General features: G+C 41.4%; 1 protein-coding gene and 1 long non-coding RNA gene across 10 annotated transcripts in view; one reads left to right on the top strand and one right to left on the bottom strand.

The window, feature by feature from the left end:
• The window catches only part of LOC143269256 (disks large homolog 5-like), a 340,382-nt gene that overhangs the window by 310,668 nt on the left and 8,490 nt on the right, over window positions 1-21,224 (top strand). For 3 of the 9 annotated variants that reach the window (XR_013045672.1, XR_013045671.1, XR_013045670.1), the window contains 4 exons: window positions 423-496; window positions 9,549-9,708; window positions 10,846-10,977; window positions 11,616-11,799. Coding sequence is in view for 6 of the 9 variants with exons in the window: in XM_076554330.1 (XP_076410445.1) it covers window positions 7,450-7,582; window positions 9,549-9,708; window positions 10,846-10,977; window positions 11,616-11,799 (609 nt within the window). In the remaining 3 variants the exon portion in view is untranslated. Of the gene's footprint in view, window positions 1-422; window positions 497-2,356; window positions 3,196-3,613; window positions 3,654-7,383; window positions 7,583-8,427; window positions 8,732-9,548; window positions 9,709-10,845; window positions 10,978-11,615; window positions 11,800-21,224 lie in introns of those variants that run through there. The other 6 variants (XM_076554331.1, XM_076554334.1, XM_076554333.1 and 3 more) reach the window with 6 other exon arrangements.
• Window positions 3,883-8,688, bottom strand: LOC143269299 (uncharacterized). Its single transcript, XR_013045699.1, has 2 exons — window positions 8,301-8,688; window positions 3,883-4,964 (listed from the first exon to the last, which is right to left on the bottom strand). It is a non-coding gene; the product is annotated as an uncharacterized LOC143269299 (long non-coding RNA).

Here is a 21,224-nt window from a genome sequence, read left to right as displayed (position 1 = left end):
AGAGGGAGGAGGGAACTAATGTGAGAAAAGTGGCAAATTTTCATATCCCTTCCTCCTACTTGGTTTGTCTTCTGTTTCTGGAGAAATAAAAGTGGTGTTGTCTTATTGGGTAGGACAGTTTCCCAATGCTTACACCAATCCTATCAATCTCGGTAGGCACACCTGCAAACCCAGAGCTATGGAAGCAAGGGAAGAAGTATCTTGAGTTGATGGAACCCTTACCTGTCCCTCATTACTCCATTTTCTCAGCACAAGAGATGATTATATACACACACTCATTGGTCAATGCCAAGACATGCTAAGCATGTGTTAGTCAATGGCATCGGCTAAAAGAGATGTTTTCATCACAGTGATTTAACTACTTAGTAAAGAAGTAGCATTCCCTCTTCAGTATGCAATTTGTCTTTCCTATGTCCTCACAGGTCTAAATTTGAAGTTTCCTATCTGAGGTCATCCACCTGATGAGTACTGCAATGATGTGTCTCTTTATTGGAAGGTAATGTACAGGATTCTAAAAAGTGGAGTAAATCATGGTTCTATGAAGGTTCAGATGGCCAAGGACCCATTTTCTATAACAGACCAAAACCATAGGTAGACAAGGAGAAACTCTTCAAATGCTGTTCTTTGGCAACTTCTGCTGTTTTACCTGATGGGGAGCATCGGTAGGGACAATGACTAGGCAAGGACAATGACAAGTGGTTTCTTCTAGTGTTATATTTCTCCTGAAGCCCAATGGATCAGGAACTTCATGGGATTTATCACACACATGTGCCCATTCCCAGCATTACTGATTTCATCCTGGACTGTGAGACTCTTTTTCTAGGAGACATGATCATGCATTTGAACTCTTATGATACCCAGAGCTTTTAGGTCCCCTTCTCTGGCTGCTCATAGACTTCTTTTTCTTTAGTCTTACCTCTGTTTTTTGTTCATTTCTTTCCATTTCTGATGGCTGCCACCTTCTTCTGCCTTTGCTGTTCTTGAAGGATTCAAGGGTTTCTGCAGCTGAGATCCTCTCTCAACCCTATTACTGCCATTGGGATTAATACCCAGAATGCTATCCTCAGTCATTTTATTTCTGGTATCAGCTTGGGACATTCAGTACACCAAGAAAAAAGTAGGCCTCTTGGAAATATTTCATATGTGGGGAACCGAGTGCTTGTTTTCTAAACACTGCACAGGAAGTCTCATTCCTTCATTAAAATACCCCTTTTCATATTGAGAAATAAAATACTACTGGGAAATAACATCGTTTGAATGGGAAGGAGGGAGGGTCACCTGCCTCAAATACAGGAGCATGGAAACACACCCGGGAAGATCCTGCAGGGCTGGTTACAATGTTGGAATTGGGTTGGGGGTACACTCAGAGAAGCCACATGCCTAGCTGTCGAAAACTGCCTCAGAGGTGCCTCAGCAGATAGACAATATACCTGTGAGGAAGCTGTGATGAACTGCTGGCAGAGGTAACTTGAACAGTGCAGCCCCCAGGAGAAAAATCCCTCAGGTTGAGTGTGGTTCCCTCCATTCTGCACTTAAGAGACCAAAACGAGATAGATTGCATGCCTCTGTGGGATACACATTGAGATTAACTGTTGAAAAAAGAAAAGGCAGCCAGGCAGTGGTGGTGCATGCCATTAATCCCAGCATGTGGGAGGCAGAGGCAGGTGGATTTCTGTAAGTTCGAGGTTAGCTTGGTCTACAAAGCAAGTTCCAGAACAGCCATAGCTGTTACACAGAGAAACTCTGTCTCAAAAAAAAAAATCAAAAATCAAAAAAAGAAAAGAAAAGGCAAAGGGGGAAAAGACAATAGCTGTGGACATGGCTCAGTTGGCAGAATGATTCCTACCATGTAGGAAGCTTGGGGTTCAATCACCACCCACACTCAACAAGTTCCCACTTCTTTAGTCCACACAGGAGGGACTGGAGAGTTCAGAGTTTGTTCAGCCAGGATATTTCTTTTAATCATAGAGCAGTTTCTATGCCTAGAGAGGTGAGGAGGTTTGGGTGTAACCTGTGGTACATTGTGATTTTCGTTAATTACTTGATGTCTCACAAAGGCAAGTTTACATTTTTGTTGAGTTCCTGTCCTGTCAATGAACAAGGAAGGATGTGGGGCTTTTCATTTCAGCAGCATACTGACAGTGTAGAGTTCCAGCCCAAGCTTTTGCTCCTCATTTGTTTTTTAATTCAGTTCCTAAGTGTTTAAGGCTCTGCCATTTCAGTATTAGAGGAAGTTGAGGTTCCCAGCAGCAACCATGCTCACAGAGTCCACACAGAAGTGTCTCTGTGAGAAACATGACCTCCTCCTGGACATCACTACTTCTTGAGTATACTGAAAAGACTGCCTGATAGTGCTGAACACAATCAAAGCAGAAGAATATAAAATATACTTCTATTCTACCTGGCAAGATAGAAAACCAAGTATGAACTTAGGTTAATGTACAGGAATCTCTGGGATACTTGTGGAAATGAGGGATTACTTCCATGTCACTCTGAGAGTCTGAATTGGGAACTGGAATCCACATAACAGTTCATATGAAAATAGAAGGGTTGACTACATTAAGTCCATAGTACTGAAATTCTTTCCTATGAATATATTCTTTCTCCTCCATATATTAAAAACACATCAAAAATCATGCCCTACATGATAGTTCGTGCCTTACATTCCAGGACTCAGAAAGCATAGACAAGTAGACCTCTGTGAGTTTAAAGTCAGCCTAGTCTACAGAGTGAAATTTAGGATAGTCTTGGCTGTAGAGTGAGATCCTGTCTCAAAAAACAAAACAAAAACAATAAAAAGAAGTTACCCCCAAAAAAGGTGGGGCATAGTGATGTACACTTGTAATCCCAACACAATAGATGCAGAGGCATTTGGATGTCTGTAGGCCAGCACAGGCTACATGATGAGTTTCAGGACTACATACAGAGACCCTGTCTCAAACATCATCAACAATAAGAATAACAAAAAGAAACTGAATAACACATAAACCTACACATGAGAATAGTTTGTGAATGTTTCAGTAAGGATCTAATATCCAGAACACTAAAAATCTCACTTCATTTTCATTTTATGTGTATGGGTGTTTTGCCTGAATGTATGTCTCTGCAACACATCAATGCACTGCCCAAAGAGGTTGGAAGAGGGCAAAATGTCTTCTGGAACTGGAGTTAGAGAGGGCTGTGAGCTACTTTTTGGTGAGTGGACTGCAACCTGGGTACTCTACAAGAGCAATCATACAGTGAAATTTGTATTAATGCATCTGAGTAGTAGGTCCTAGTAATTCATACTTTGAATTACAATTTGCAGAATATTTCAAGGTCACTATTTGTTGCTCTGTACATTCAGCAGAGGTTACCATTTCTAATGGGAGCAGTGCATTCAGTAACTACTTGATAAGTTAACATGTACACTTGGTGAACATGCACTTTCCAGTTATTCTGGTTCCTACCTATGTGGAAAGATGCTGATGTCTATGTTCCATCATTAATACAAGGCTAATATTTTTACATTAAATATTATGTTAATTTAGTTTTATATTCATATTTATATTTTAAGTTCTTTGAGACAGTTCTATTCCTGGAAGTGTGTCCTAAGTTCAGCCCAAGGCAAGGGCTGCAAGCATCAAGCATGAAGAATTTGCACAGACTTAATGGTAAATAGTCATAGATCCCTTAAGGACCCATCTGTTAGGATATCTGTAAGTTCTCTGAAATCTTTTTAGAAAATAAATGTGAAGATAACATAAAGGGCTGTAGTTGTTAGGACACATCACTCACTAATGTTAAAGCAAAGGGATGATGGCTGCATTAGCCCATTCTCTGATGATCTAGCCAAACTCCCAATGATGTGTACTATGCAAAGAAGGGAAATGTTAAGCAATAGAAGACACAAGTTGCATTTTACTAAGGAGTACACACTTAGAAAAACGCTCTCTTGGAGCCAGAGAGATCAGAAGTCATTATGTTTTGGGTACATCGGTTTTCTTTTCTAGGCAAATGTCTAAGCAGAAATAATACATTTACGTACCTCACAATATTAAGGGCTTTAAGAGGCAGTGGACAAGCTTTGAGTGTCCTGGGATGATATTAGAGAAGATGGCTTGCTTAGTATGGTGACTATGTGCTGTCCCTGCATCTCACTTTCAGCATCAGCATCAGCAAGGTTCTAGAGTGATCAGGCAGATGACCTGGGCATCTCCATCCACATGAGTGTTTGTGAACTGTGCCAATTTTCTCTTGGCTTCTGAGGTCAGACTTGAGGGTTGTGAAACTAAGCTGTATCCTGTGCCACTCTAAATGAGCTTGAGGAGGCTGTCCCCTGGTTACCTGAAGGATGTAAAATGAAGGAAAAAAGCTAGCTGACCAATGAGACCCTAGAGAACTAGAAGCATTTGGCTGGTTAAGCTTTTAGGCTTTTGAGCAGCAGTTCAGCAGAGATCCATTTGGATGAGAACTCAGAAGCTTCCAGTCTCAGGAAACAGGATCAGCTGAGGAATTGGCAAGATGAGGTAGCTGTGGCTTGTTCTGTCTCTCTGACCTTCCAGCATTCACCCCAATACTGGCTCCCAGGTTTGATTTTATTAATAAGACCTTCTAACAATTCTGCTGCACCAGGCCTCCTTCTTAGTTGCTGGAATTTGCAGGCAATCCATTATACCTTGCTTTCTAGATCTTTTCACATCTCAGATTGATTTGCAAACTCATATCTCTCACATTTTCTCTCTATCTCACTTCTCTCCTCTGCTTCTTTACCCCAGCACTGCTCTGCGTGTTCATAAAAATTTTCATACCAGTTTTGGCACATGCATTGCTCTTAAATTTCAATAGGTCCTCGACTTGGTCTCTACAAGACCTATTTAGAAATAAAGTTAATAATCACATTTACAGCCCTTGGTTCCATGCTTTGGTGGAGAAAGTCCAGAGATGTGCATTCCAGGCTGATAGGGGGCTCCTCTTTACAGGGACTGTCAAAAGTAGAAGAGTGAGTTTAGGCTATAACAAAGTTCTTTGATTCAACAACCCTGAGCCTCTCCCCTTACCAGTCCTTCTTGTGATCTCCTATGTGTATTGGACCCAAAGATAGCAGTACCAACCATTCCAAGCATGTAGAGTGTAACAGGTGGCTCCAGATCAAGGAATTTAACTTTTGTTTGCCGGTTGAAACACCATAATAGTGATGTACATCATGTTCTATCCCATGATTATTGAATGTCTGGTGTGTGTGTGTGTGTGTGTGTGTGTGTGTGTGTGTGTGTGTGTGTGTGTGTGTGAGTGCATATGCATGTGCATGTGTGTTTCCCACTCAAGGTGCCTCTACATAGTCTAGACTGAGCACTGCCTTGCCACTGACCTTTCCTTTGTCTATTGATTCAAGATTTGGACCATCATACACTTCCTAGAACTGTTTGTTCTAAAGATCTGAGGGCTTAACTGGGCGCATGTGTCTACAGCCAGACCTGTAAAGAGCTAATTGCTGGGACTCATCCCCGGCGGTGGATGGGTCCAGCAGAGGATGTAAGGCATCAGAGGGGAAGGAAGTGAGCAAGGCCATGGTGGTCGAGAGAATCTTGCAGCCTGACTGACTAGCAGCCAGAGTGTTTCTTTATTTATACAGAATTTAGTTATCAGGAAATAGAACATATCAGTTTTTGTTTTAAATGCATGTTTCACTTCCTTTTGCTCATCTTTTAGTCATCATTAATAAACTATGGCAGAATAGAGTTATTATTTCAAATCATTTTCCCTCAGGTTTTGACATCATTAATAAACAGAGTTATCATTCTTACTCATTAACCCCATAGCCCAATTTTTTGAGAACCTAGAGGCATTTGACTGCCTGTGCTCAGGCTGGTTGCTTTGGGTGCTTCAAGGACACTAGACCAAAACAAATCTTCAGCCACTCTGGGCATTTTGCTATGTCTCAAGCAATGTATTATTAACTCTCAGTGGTCAGAGTGCCCAGGAAAAATCCTCAGGCTAAAGCTGCTGCAGTTATTATTCAAATTCTGGCATAATACAATCAATGTTCACATTTATAACTTTATAGAATTTGTCTATAAGTCTAATCCTGGCATTCTGTTGTTCCTTGGTCAAATGACATTATAGTGGCTCTACATGAGCTAACGTCTAAGAGAGGGAGGTCCTCATACTTTTATCATCTTTCCACTCCATACTTTGCTCATCAGTATGTCTCTGTGTAGGGCAGAGTTGTATGCCACATAATTGTCTGAGTGTACAGTGGGAAGAGCCTTGTCATATGAACTGTGGCCAACTCCTCTTGACCTTTTTGAATTTACTTTGTTTTGAATATCTTGTTCCAGTGTAAGTATAGGGACACATGTTTCAAGAGTGTCTCATAGCCTCATGAAGAGACCTCTGGCTTCTTTATATGTCACAGCCTACAAGGTGTAAGGAAGACCTTCAAGTAGATAAGGATATCTCCCTAAAAGCAGGGCAGAAATAGCATGTTCAGGACTTTCCTGGGTAAGCTCAGAAGCAGCATTCCTGGGAAAAGGTATAAATGATTCATAAGGAATTTTCCATCAACCCAATATCCTCAAATTGTACAAATATTAAAAGTGCCCAAGTATGTAACAGGTGGAGATGAAAACCAAAGGTGGCATGGCAGCCATGATGTGGCTCAGTTTTGCTGGATCTTTGTCACACAGCTGGCTTTCTAACTTCTGCCATTCCATTCAGATATGACTGTGCCAGCTAATCACATCTTCACTCACAGCCTCATAGCTTGAGTGAGCTCTGTTTACTCTCAAGGGGAAAAATTTTTTTTTTGAGACAGGGTTTCTCTGTGTAGCTTTGCGCCTTTCCTGGGACTCACTTGGTAGCCCAGGCTGGCCTCGAACTCACAGAGATCTGCCTGCCTCTGCCTTCCAAGTGCTGGGATTAAAGGCATGCGCCACCACCGCCCATTGGAAATTTTTATTACTATCTATGTGACTTATCTTTGTTTTGAACTCCCGAATCTCTAAAAGTCTGAAGATCTTCCCCCATGATGTTTACTTCAGAGGACTCATCACTCCTACTCCCCATCATCCTGACACAATTTCTTAGCATCATTTATTTCTCATCATTCTGAAGCAGGGGAAGAGCCATTCCTGTACAGTGTTTTGAAAGTGAGCCTTCAACTCCCCATAGATAGTTCCTAATGAAGCAGAGAGCTAGATCTCTGATTTTGGAAGGAGAGTGTGCCAAAGAAGTTTCTGTGTGACCCCCCAGAGGGACTTCTGATATGGCACCTTGGTTTCAAATCATTTTGGAGTGAAGTAGTTATCAGGGAGATAAAGGCTGTACTGTGGACATCAGCCAACTCCTCCCTGGACATTCTCCTGTATCCTGGAGAGCCCTGGCATTCCATGTGATGTCACCAGTGTTGTGGTAACACCAACTGCCATTGGGGCATCTGTTCATTGCCTAAAGGTTTCACTTGCAGCCATGCTGGCAAGACTGAGCAGGCTCCTTGGGAGACGGAAGACAGAACATAACGAGACTAGAGAGAGGAGGAAGGAAGCTGGCCTTCATTCTCAGTGCCACACATCAAGAAATAAATGGTTCTGGGGAAAGCGCAGTGAGTCCTGAACAAGGGATGGGGAGCTTCCTGAAGGAGGAAAGGCTTCAGCTGGGTTTTTCACAATGGCACTCAGGATCTTGGAGCTGTTTGGAAGTAATGGACCTATTAAGCTTCTCTGAGTTCCTAATAAGCAGACCTGGAGTTGAGGGTTTCTGGTGGTTAGTTTGGCAGAGAGCCAGGAATGGTCAAGCCTGCAGCTGCTCTGCTCAGGGCCTCTGCTTTCACTCCGAGTGGGAAGAAGCATAGGAAGGAGAACGAGGCTTCAGTTACAGCACTGAACTTCACCCTCAGTGGACATTGTTTGGTCGTGTGATGCTAATAACAGGCAGTGTAAAGTCCCTTGGCCAGAGTTGGAGGTTCTCATTTTACCTCATAGCCACTTGAAGGGCAGGAGCCACCAAGCATTGTTGCATTTCAGTGACCCCTAAGGTTCCTGAGTTCCTGCCCGCTCACTAGCCAGTCATCTTTTCTCTAACTTGGGTGCAGGAATGGGCCATCACTCTTCCTGCAGGTGTTTGTTCTTGGTGTCTGAGGGCTCACCTGAGGATGCCCAGTCCTTAGGTATCTCCAGTCTTTCCTGTCACTAGATGATCACACCTTTGCTAACATCATGATGGATGGATTGTACTCTGCTGAAGTTTTGGAGAAATTTTCATCATTACCTATGTGACTTATTTTTGGTCTGACAGGACACTCATAATCTCCCATCACTCACCCACAGTGTAACATCCCTGTTCATCTTTCCTGATATCTTCATTCACTTCCTGGAACTTATCTTCCTCCTCCATCATCCTGATCTGATTTCTTAGTATCCTTTACTTCTCATCTTATTGATTAGAGATCTTAAGGAAGGGATGAGCCCATTCCTGGAGAGTGTTTGGAAAGTGAGTCTTCACCTCCACAGGTTGACCTAGTGAAAAGTTTCTTATGAATCAGAGATCTCTTGATGCTGAAGGTGCTGAAGGCCTTCCCCTGTGTGTCAAGGAAGGCTACTGGAAAGGGAAGCTTGGCTTTTAGTGAATTGAGGAAGAGATAGTTATCAAGTAAGTGATGACAGTTGGCAGTGACTCTAACAGTTCCTCCTCTGAACATTCTATTGTCTCCTGGAGAGCACTTGACAAGATCTGTGAATTCACCATGGTTGTGGTAATACCATCTGTCCTTGGGGCATACCTTAAGTGCTTATAGGGCTCACCAGAAGACATGTTGGCAAGATTAAACACAGTGGTTGGCAGAGAGATTTGGCTTTCTAAGGAGGAAGTGAGGCTTGAGGTGGACCTTCCAAAAATAGGGTTCAGTAGCTGGGGTCTTAAAAAGAGATAGGTCTATGCTGCTTCTCTGGATTCCTGAAAGGGCAGACTCAGAGTCAAGGATTCCTGATGGTTAGTTGGCAGAGAGCCAGGAGTTGTCAAGGCTGCAGCTGCTGTTCTGGGAGTTCCTTAATTTCATTTTGAGTGGTAAAGAAGGCCAGCAGGAGTCACAGACTAAGGAGTGTCAGGGTAGGGTGTTCCTACAGTTCATTGTCAGTGGATTCCTTTAGGTTCCATGGGTATCTGATGTAAGTACCAAGGAGGGAAACTCCCTATCCATGCACCAAGGTCTTAGACATTCAGTTACTTTTAGTCCTGGACACAGGTGAAAAGGGATTGGTGGTGCTAAGCACTAGGGACTTCAGGACTTTGCTGTCTCACGTCAGATATGAGCTGATATTTCCAGAGCTGCATGGCTGGGTAACATATGCCTTCCAGGGACAGTGGAGCTGCAGTAGGGGCTGGTGCAAAGTGACTGGGGACAGAGACATGGTTTATGAGCCCCAACTTGAGGACAGCTGTCCTGCTCTTTGGGTCTTCACTGGGTTCCATGCATTCCCTCTTTCTCAGGCCTCTTCTTGGGACTAAACATGATCTTTCCTGGCCCTGTGCCATATAGCCGTACAAATTCACTTATGTTCATCTTTATACAGGGACTACTGGAAAGGCATCAACTCCAACCTCCCTCACTGAGCAAGAACAGCAGATGAACAAGGTGGATAGACTGACCCGTCAGCTACAGATGATGACCAATGAAAGGAATGAACTCTCTATAATCCTGGCCAATTTCACCAACAATGATTTGAACAACAGGTAGTCATTATGTCCAGTTCTATGGTGATTATCTTGATCCTACTGAGTGAACCCCAGCAATCCTCAGGTCATTGGAGGCTGTGCCTTCAGGGTATCCTCATGCCCAGGCTAATTTTTCTGAGTGCATCTGAGAGGCAGAACAGAAGCCTAGTTGGGAGTGAGATGGGGATACAGGCTGCCCTGCTTGCTCCAAATGAAAAGCAGAGCTTGCGGCCTGAATCACAGTCTGGGGATAAGGGCAGTAGTGTGTGAGCTCTTACATGCATTTCAAGAGTCTTTGACAGGTGTTGGCTTATGGGAGATGCTATGTGCTGTGAGTTTATGGTGACTCTTTGTTCTGACCAGCAGGAGCTTGGGTGCTGGTGGCTGTTGGAAGCAGCAGGAGGGGCCAGGTGCCACTTGGTCCATCTCAGTGTGTGCTTGAAGGCTGAACTTCTTCACTGCTCCTCTCTGGTCTTGATCCTTATACTCTGAGACAATGCTACCTCCCTACATTTATTTGGCACCGTGTGTGTGTGTGTGTGTGTGTGTGTGTGTGTGTGTGTGTGTGTGTGTGTATGTGTACCCAGTCCTGGCAGTTGGAGGTCTCTGGCAGGACATGTGGTTCTTCCTGTGTCAGGAAGTTTCCAGGCAATGTCAGTAACTCACTGTGAGCAACAGTGTTCTTGGCCTGTGTGCTCATGTTGGCAGCCCATTGGAATCCACTGGAGACTTATAAATTTATCCTTAAGTTGGGTCTACTCCCTGAAAATACTGATTATGTGATCTGGGCATCCATATAGCAATAGGAACCTGGGATCAAAAATCCCCATTCTGAAGACACAAACAACATTACCATACATTTCTGGTGGGCCCAGACTTGTGACACAGACCCCTGAGGACTTCTTGGAGAGCTAATCATTTCCTCCAGACCCAGTGATGGCACCCATGCAGCCCTGGCTCACTCCCCTAGCACCACCTGACTGCTGGTCTGAGGCCAGGACAGCGAGTTTAATAAGCACCACATTGTCTTACTTTATAGGTTCTATAATATGACATCAACTGTGCTGGGGTAGTTGAGGGCACCACCTGAATTCATATGGTCATTGGGTCCTGTGTTCATGGGGTTCTTTGTTCCTGGGCCATGCCCTACCACAGGCTCAATTTCGAGCTGGAGATGCTGAATATGGAACATAAAAAAGTGATGGTGGACCTGGAGAAATTCCCTAATGAGATAAGTGAGGCCTTGAACAAGTGCAAGGAGTTGACCGAGGAAACTGTCTCCTGCAGGTGAGTAACTGACTTCACTGCAACCCCATTACTTGGGAGTGACTGCTTTTTACCATGTTTTTTGTCTTTGAACCAAAGTGAGGCCTTTTGTTCTCGCCTGTCTGCCCCATAGCAAGCAGTCTGCCTTGTGCTCTTGACTTGGGCCTCTTGGACCAGTTTTGCTAAGAGTGAATTGTCCCATCATTGTCCTGCCAGCCTCAGAGGCCTCTAGATAGAAAAACTATTAGCACCATGATGGGGTACCAGGCATTTGTGTATCTCTGGGGCTTTGGCAGGGCTTACAGAGCTGGTTCCCATGGGACCCACAGGTGGAATCTATTCCCATTGGATCTTCTGTTCTCCATCAAGAATGTTTACCCTCTACCTGCTGTTGTTTTCCCAATACCATGAACAGTTAAGCACATGTTGGGGGAGGCAAACCGTGCTCTCAGAAGTACATGGATCCCTTTCAGTTTCAGGGTTTTCAGAGACAGTCTGAGTCTCTCTGAAATTTGGCTCTTCTCTGGCTTTGCCAGCTACTAGGTTATGCTGGCATGGCTACAGTGGACTCTAGTCTGGGCATGGGACCTTGCATGGATGATGTGGGAGTGGCATATGGAGGCTGGATGGGGCTCACCTTGTTCTTTGTGGTGGTTCAGCATCCTTCACAGCCAGCTCCTGAGTGAGAGGACTCATCTGAAGGAAAAAGTGAGCATCTTGAGAGAGGAGAACCGAAAGCTGAGGGGGGAGCAGATTTCACTACAAGAGTCCTGTGAGGAGATGAGGAGGCTCTGTGGGGAGGCCCATGAGAAGATCTATGACCTCTGGGCCAAGGAAAAGCAGGTAGGCTGAGGTATTGTGTGCAGGCTGCCCACCATCTTTAATCATACAGATGTGCATTCACACGCAAACACACACACACACACACACACACACACACACACACACACACACACACACACACACACTCATGGGACCATCCACCCACTTATCCATCAGATCACCAACATCTCATCCAATTGTTCGTTTCTGTGATCGTTCCTAAGTCTTTCTGGAGAGTTAGCCTCTTATGAGATCACAGGTTGGAAACAGCTTTGAGGAGCAGTGCCCTGTGAAAATGCCAAAGGAGTGGTTCTCATTGTCACCCTTTTTGTCTTCTCTCATATGTTACATCTCAACATCAGCTCCCCCTCCACCCCTCCTCCCACTCCTTCACCTCCAGATCCCTCCTACCCCAGGTCCACTCCTCCTTAATTTCCCTTCAAAAAGTTGCAGGCCTCCCATGATTTTATTTAATTATTAAAATAACATTGAACCCCGGGCTTTGCAAATGCTTGTTACATATTCTAACAATGAGCTATATACCCCATCTTTTAAAATCTTGATTAATTGTCACACCAAATTGCACAGATTAACTTTGAACTCACAGTAGAGTTCAGACTAGCCTTTAATATTCAGTTCTTCTGTCTCAGCCTCTGAGTAGCTAGGATGAGGGGTGTGCATCACAAACTCAAACCTAATCTAAATACTTCAATTAAAATTAATAGTTAAACCAAATGTCAAAGGTCAATGGATTACAAATATGTGTTTTTAAGACATAGGTGCTAATTTATTAGTGATCTAAAAAACATCAGTGAAAATATAATTTAGATGTGTCATCATTAGTAGACAGGTAGCTTTAAAAAAATAACATAATGGTTGGTTTTCAAGAATATTTCTTGGGAGTCACATAAATGCCAGGAAGTAAGCTATACTTGGAACAAACAGATAAGATGTCTGTCCTGAAGGAACTGAGGAAGTTATTACCTTTTATCCATCTCGTACATTCCAGCTGCTTTTTGCTCTGAGCAACCAACCCTCCAGCTCTTCTTGTGTCTGAGACCTCTAATAGAGGATTTTCCTGCAGGAGGCAGCATCCAAACCCTCCTGTTGATTTGTCCATGAAATTCAGTCTCCACAGGAATGGCAATCTTACCTCCTGCCCATTATTCACAGCCTGCAACTCACTGCTATATATGAAAATGATTATATGCCATCAAATAATAGGAATTTCGGCTCCTTGTTAATATTTTAGTGGAAGGAAATTTTAAGCTTTCCCTTGGGTAGATACTACATAGTTAATAACTATTTTAGAGTGTTATAACTATTAAACAATTTATTTTTATTTTTATTGAGTGAATATTCTCTTTTTTACTGAAAATAGATCATTCTCTCATACAATATTTCCCAACAGTAGTTTCCCCTCCCTCCACTCCTCCCAGTGCCCACAAACCTCCCCTCTTCCTCAGATCTGCTCCCCCTTGGCTTCTTTTCAGAAAAGAACAGGCCTCCAAGAGACAACAGCCAAACATGACAAAACAAGATAAGACCAAACAAAAATAAGACAAGACAAAAGCCATCATATAGACTGGACAAAGCAATTCAATAGGAGGAAAGATGTCCAGAGAGGAGGCAAAAGAGTCAGAGACAAACCCACTCCTACTTTTAGGAGTCCCATCAAAACTCCAACATGTACGCAAAGAAGCTGGTGCAGATACATGCATGCTCCATGTTTGCTGCATCAGTCTGTGTGAGTTCATGTGAGCTCTGCTTAGGTGATTCACTGGGCCATGTGACCTGATAGAGAGTTTCAATTTAGACTCCCACTTCCACACAATGACTGGCTGTGGGTCTCTGCACCCATCTGCTGCTAGAAGAAACTTCTTTGATGACAACTGGCAAGACACCAATCTATGAGGATAGCAGAATATTGTCAAGAATATTAGCAATTATTTTATTGATTTTTTTGTAGTTACATTTGGTTCTACCCTAGGTCTGTGGGCTATTTGGTCTCCAGTTCCTGGCTATCCTGGCAGTGTAGGGCATGGACTGCTTTTCCTTCCATGGGCCTCAAGTTAAACCAGACATTGTATGGCCACTCTCTCAAGTTGTGTGCCAACATAGCCCCAGCACATCTTGCCCAGAGGACAGACTATATGTTGAGGTTTTTGCAGCTTGGTTGGTGTCCATGTTTCTCTTTCTATAGCCTGCAGAGTACCTTTCCAGGCCAAACAGAATAGAAGATAGGGGTGAGAGCTCCATGAAGGCAACATCTTGATCTCTCTATGTTCAATGAACTGTGTAGATATTGCCCACAACAATGGTACCCCACTGTCAGTTTTCAGAGACGAACACTTTGTCCTAGCATCAATCTGGGTTGTTAGGGAGATCCAGAGAATTCCCTTACCAACAGTTCAACTGACTGCAATCCAGTCTCACCACTGGAAGCCTTGCCTGGCTACAGAAGACGGTCAGTTCAGACTCTGTACACTCCACTACTAGGAATACTCACTAGGATCACCCATATAGGTTTCAGGAAGTTTTCTCTGCACTAGCTTTCCACAACATGCTCTAAAGGCCCCCAACTCCAGCTGTCTCTCCCCATACTCTCTCCCTCTATCCCTTCCCCCTAATACATGATCCCTTCTAATCCTGCTCCCACTAACCCCAAATCCCCCTGAAAAATATATTCTATTTTTCCTTCCCAGGGAGACCCATGTGTTTCCTCTAGAGACTTCTCTTCATCTAACTACTTTGTATCTGTGGAATGTAGCTTGATTATCCTTTACCTAACAACTACTAATATACTTACAAGTGAATACAAATTATACTTGTCTTTCTGGGTCTAGGTTATCTCCCACAGGATGTTTTTTTCTAGTTCCACACGTTTGCTTGCAATACCAGTTGGATATCATTTTATACTCCCTTGTGTAAATGAACTACTTGTTCTTTATTCATTCGTCCATTGAGGGACATCTAGGTTGTTTCCTGTTTGAGGTTATGAATAAAGCCACAATGAACATATTTGAGCAAATGTCCCTGTGGTAGGATAGAGCATCCTTTGGTTACATGTCCAAGAATGGTTTACCTGGGTCTTGAGGTAGATCAATTCCCAATTTTCTGAGGAAATACCATATTGATTCCACAGAGGCTGTACAAGTTTGTAGTCCCACCAGAAATGGAGGAGTGTTCCCCTTGCGACAAATCCACACCAGCATGAGCCGTCACTCCTGTCATTAATCCTAGCTATTCTCACAGGTGTAAGATGGAATTTCAAAGTAGTTTTGATTCACATTTCTCTGATGGCTAAGGTTGTAGAATGTTCCAGTGTTTCTCAGTTATTTCAGATTCTTCTTTTGAGAATTCTCTGTTTAGATCTGTACCCCATTTTTTAATTGGATGTTTTTATTTGCTGATGTCTAGTCTATTGAATTCTTTATATATTTTGGATATTTTCCCTCTGTCAGATGTGGGGTTGATGAAAATCTTTTCCCATTCTATAGGCTGCCATTTTGTCCTATTGATGGTGTCCTTTGCCATAAGAAGTTTCTCAGTTTCATGAGGTTATTTTTAATTGATCTTAGCTCCTGTGCCAGTGTTCAGGGCTATTCCCTATATTCTCTTCTACCAGGCTCAGTGTATCTGGTTTAATGCTGAGGTCTTTCATCTACTTGGACTTGGGTTTTGTACAATACAGAGAATATCAATCTATTTGCAGTCTTCAACATGCAGACATCCAGTTTGACCAGCACCATTTTTTGAAGATGCTTTCTTTTTTTCCATTCTTTCTTTCTGGATTCTTTATCAAAAATCAAATGTCTGTAGGTATGTGTATTTATGTCTGGGTCTTTGATTAGATTCCATTGATCAATGTATCTGTTTTATGCCAATACCATGTGGTTTTATTACTATAGCTCTGTAGTGCAGCTTGAAATCAGGGATGGTGATACCTACAGCAGTTCTGTTACTGTTGAGGATTGTTTTAGGTATCCTAGTTATTTTGTTTTTCCACATGAAGTTGAGAATTGTCTTTTGAAGGTCTTTAAAGAATTGTTGGAATTTTTGATGGGGATTGTGTTGAATCTGAAATTTCTTTTGGTAGAATGGCCATTTTTACTATGTTGATCTTTCTGATCCACAAGCATCAGAGAGCTTTCCACTTTTTGATATCTTCATTTTCTTTCTTCAAAGACCTGGAGTTTTTAAACATATGAGTCTTTTACTTACTTGGTTAGAGTGACCACAAAACATGTTATAGTATTTTTGGCTGTTGTAAAGAGTGTTCTTCCACTGATTTTTTTTCAGTATGTTTATTATTTGTATGTATTTGTGCTAATGAATTTTTTAAGATAATCTTGTATCCAGCCACTTTGCTGAAAATGTTTTTCAACTGTAGGAGTTCCCTGGTAGATTTTTTAGGGCACTTATATATACTATCATATCATCTGTAAATAATGATATTTGTATTCATCCTTTCCAATTTGTATCCTCATGATCTCCTTCAGTTGTCTTATTGCTCTAGCTATATCTTCAAGTTCTCTATTGAATAGATATGAATAAAGTGGACAGCCTTGCCTTGTTCCTCATTTTAGTAAAATTGCTTTGAATTTCTCTCCATTTAATTTGAAGTAGGTTATATGCTTGCTGTAAATTATCTTTGTTACATTCGGGTATATCCCTTGTGTCAATAATATCTCTGTGGTATACGCTAATAAAACTTTCCCAGAAATCAGAGAACAAGACAGCCACTGGATTAGGCATAGAGGCCAGACTGTGGTGGCACACACTCCTTACCTTTAATTCTATCACTTAGGAGGTAGAGATTTGTCTGGATCTGTGTGAGTTCAAGGCCACACTGGAAACAGCTAGGCAGTGGTGGCACATACCTTTAAACCCAAGGCTTGAGATCTCATGTCTTTGCTTGGGAAGGACACTCGCCTTTAATCCCAGGAAGTGAAGGCAGGAAGAAGAAAGGTATATAAGGCATGAGGACCAGGAACTAGAAGCTTTTATGCAGTTCAGCTAAGACTCTTTTGAGTGAGGACTCAGAGGCTTTCAATCTGAGGAAACAGGATCGGCTCAGGAGTTGGCGAGGTGAGGTTGGCTGTGGCTTGTTCTGTCTCTCTGATCATTCTGGCTCCAGGCTTTTTATTTATTATAAGACCTTTTCAGATTCATGTAACATATCTCCAGGACTTTTATCATGAAAGGGTATTGCATTTTGTCAAAGGCTTTTTGGGAGGGGGGCATTAATTAAAATAATCATTTTTTCTTTCAGTTTATTTATATGGTGGATTACATTGACTAATTTTCATGTTGTACTGTTCTTACATCTCTGGGTTGAAGCCTACTTGGTCATGATAGATGATCTCTTTGATATGTTCTTGGATTTGGTTTACAAGTATTTTTATTGAGTACTTTTGCATCTATGTTTGTGAGGGAAAATGGTCTGTAATTCTCTATGTTGAGTCTTTCTGTGGTTTGGCATTCAGGGTAACTGTGGCCTCATAAAATGAATTGGGTAATATTCCTTCTATGTTTATTTTGTGAACTAATTTGAGGATATTGACATTAACTCTTCTTTTTCTGGATGGGAGAGTTTTAATGACTGCTTCTATTTCACTAGGTGCTATAGGTCTATTTAAATTGTTTATCTGATCTTGCTTTAACTTTGGTAAGTGGTACCTATTGAGAAAATTATCCATTTCTTTTATATTTTCCAATTTGATGAAGTACAGGATTTAAAGTATGTCCTTGTGATTCTCTGGGTTTCCTCAGTGTCTCTTGTTATGTTCCCATTTTTGTTTCTGATTTTATCAATTTGGATATTCTCTGTCTATCTTTATTTAGTTTGGATAAGGATTTATCTATCTTGTTGATTTTCTCAAAGAACCAATTCTTTGTTTTATTGATTTTCTTGTGTTGTTCTCTTTGTGTCTATTTTACTGATTTCAGCTATGAGTTTGATTATTTCTTGCAGTCTACTCTTCTTGGATGTACTTACTTCTTTTTGTTCTATAGCTTTGAGGTGTGCTATTAAGTTGCTAGTAAGAGATCTCTCGCCCGACGACTTCCCTTCTTGACCAGAGAGTTGGACAAGAGAACTCCCTTTTGGACAAAAGAGAGAGTCTTCCTGAGTCTGTCAGCTCTTTGTGAAACAAGTCCACTGATAAGACCAAGAAGGAACCACAAGGAGATGGGCAGACGTCAAAGCAGAAGTACATACAGCAAAATGAAGAGCAATACAGCATCACCAGAACCTAGCTCGCCTCCAACATCTAGACCTGAACACCAAAAATTGGAAGAAGCAGAAGAAAGTAGCCTTATGAGTAACTTCATGAAGAAGGTAGAGGCTTGTGTAGAGGAAAAGACAAGAAAATTGGAAGAACGCTGTAAACAACTAGAGGAAAGGGCAAACAAATTAGAAGAAAACAATAAAGCCCTCCAAGAAAACAATAAAGTCCTGGAAGAAAACATTAAAATCCTGGAAGAAAACAATAAAGCACTGAAAGAAAATCATGAAAAAGCAATGAAACAAACAAAGGAAACAGTCCAAGAACTGAAAAGGGAAATTGAAAAAATAAAAAAGACACAAACAGAGGGAATGCTGGAAATAGAAAACCTGAGTAAAAGATCAGGAACTTCGGATGCAAGTATAACCAACAGAATGCAAGAGATGGAAGAGAGGATTTCTGGCATTGAAGATACAGTAGAAGAAATAGTTCCATCAGTCAAAGGAAACACTAAAGCCAACAAAGTCATGAACCAAAATGTCCAAGAAATCTGGGACACCATAAAAAGACCAAACCTACGAATTATAGGGATAGAAGAAGGTGAAGAATACCAACTCAAAGGCACAGAAAATATATTCAACAAAATTATAGAAGAAAACTTTCCCAACTTAAAGAAGGAAATGCCTATGAAGATACAAGAAGCCTATAGAACACCAAACAGACTAGACCCCCTCAAAAAGTCCCCTCGACACATAATAATTAAACAACTAAATGTACAGAATAAAGAAAGAATATTAAGAGCAGCCAAGGAGAAAGGCCAAGTGACCTATAAAGGTAAACCCATCAGAATAACACCCGATTTCTCAATGGAGACTTTGAAAGCCAGAAGGACCTGGAAAGATATAATGCAGACACTAAGAGACCATGGATGTCAGCCCAGACTAATATACCCAGCAAAACTTTCAATCATCATAGACGGAAGGAACAAGACATTCGAAGACAAAGCCAGATTTAAACAATACCTATCCACAAACCCAGCCCTACAGAAAGCACTAGAAGGAAAATTCCAACCGAGGGAAGTCAGATACACACTTGAAAACACAGGCAATAGATAAAGCCACAACAGTAAACCCCAAAGAAGAGAAGTACACACACACTACCACCAAAAATAACAGAGATGAAGAATCACTGGTCATTAATATCCCTTAATATCAACGGACTTAATTCACCTATAAAAAGACATAGACTTACAGAATGGATACGAAAGCAGGACCCATCCTTCTGCTGCATACAAGAAACACATCTCAAATTCAAAGATAGACACTACCTAAGAATAAAAGGCTGGGAAAAGACTTTTCAATCAAATGGTCTTAAGAAACAAGCAGGGGTAGCCATCCTGATATCCAACAAAATAGACTTCAAACTAAAATCAATCAAAAGAGATCAAGAAGGACATTACATCCTCGTCACAGGAAAGATCGACCAAGATGAAGTTTCAATTCTGAACATATATGCCCCAAACACAAGGGCACCCACATATGTAAAAGAAACATTACTAAAGCTTAAACCACATATAAAACCCCACACATTAATAGTGGGAGATCTCAACACCCCACTTTCACCACTGGACAGATCTCCCAAATCGAAACTTAACAGAGAAATAAAGGACTTAACCGATGTCATGACCCAATTGGACCTAATAGATATCTACAGAACATTCCATCCTAACAAGAAAGAATATACTTTCTTCTCAGCACCCCATGGAACTTTCTCTAAAATCGACCACATACTTGGCCACAAAGCAAATCTCAACAGATACAAAACAATCAGAATAACCTCCTGTGTTCTATCAGATCACCATGGTTTAAAGCTAGATTTCAACAACAACAAAAACTACAGAAAACCTACAACCTCATGGAAACTGAATAATGCTCAACTGAATCACCAATGGGTTAAGGAAGAAATAAAGAAAGAAATTAAAGACTTCCTAGAGATCAATGAAAATGAAGACACCACATACCCAAACTTATGGGACACTATGAAAGCAGTGTTAAGAGGGAAATTCATAGCACTAAATGCCCACATAAAGAAGTTGGAGAAATCGCACACTAGTGAATTAACAGCACATCTGAAAGCTCTAGAACAAGAAGAAGCAAAGTCTCCCAGGAAGAATAGACGCCAGGAAATTATCAAAGTGAGAGGTGAAATTAATAAATTAGAAACTAAGAGAATAATACAAAAAATTAATGAAACAAAGAGTTGGTTCTTTGAGAAAATCAACAAGATAGACAAGCCCTTATCCAAACTAACCAAAAGACAGAGAGAGAGAATCCAAATCAACAAAATCAGAAATGAAAAGGGGGACATAACAACAGACATTGAGGAAATCCAGAGAATTATAAGGTCATATTTCAAAAACCTCTACTCCACAAAACTGGAAAACCTAAAAGAAATGGACATTTTTCTGGATAGATACCACATACCTAAGTTTAATCAAGACCAGATAAACTATTTAAATAGTCCAATAATCCCTAAGGAAATAGAAACAGTCATTAAAGGTCTCCCAACCAAAAAAAGCCCAGGACCAGATGTTTTCAGCGCAGAATTCTACCAGATCTTCAAAGAAGAGTTAATACCAATACTCTCTAAATTGTTCCACATAATAGAAACAGAAGGAACATTACCAAACTCCTTCTATGAGGCTACAATTACCCTGATTCCTAAACCAAACAAGGATGCAACAAAGAAAGAGAACTACAGACCGATCTCCCTCATGAACATTGATGCAAAAATACTCAATAAAATACTGGCAAACAGACTCCAAGAACACATCAGAACAATTATCCACCATGATCAAGTAGGCTTCATCCCAGGGATGCAAGGGTGGTTCAACATACGAAAGTCCATTAATGTAATACACCATATAAACAAACTCAAAGAAAAAAACCACATGATCATCTCACTAGATGCAGAAAAGGCATTTGACAAAATCCAACACCCCTTCATGATAAAAGTCTTGGAGCGATCAGGAATACAGGGAACATACCTAAACATAATAAAGGCAATATATAGCAAACCAACAGCCAACATCAAATTAAATGGAGAGAAACTCAAAGCAATTCCACTAAAATCAGGAACGAGACAAGGCTGTCCACTCTCCCCATACTTATTCAATATAGTACTTGAAGTTCTAGCCAGAGCAATAAGACAACATAA

Source organism: Peromyscus maniculatus, chromosome 18 (assembly GCF_049852395.1).
Source record: "Peromyscus maniculatus bairdii isolate BWxNUB_F1_BW_parent chromosome 18, HU_Pman_BW_mat_3.1, whole genome shotgun sequence".
Classification (NCBI taxonomy): Eukaryota; Metazoa; Chordata; class Mammalia; order Rodentia; family Cricetidae; genus Peromyscus; species Peromyscus maniculatus.
This window is presented reverse-complemented; position numbering and strand designations above follow the sequence as displayed.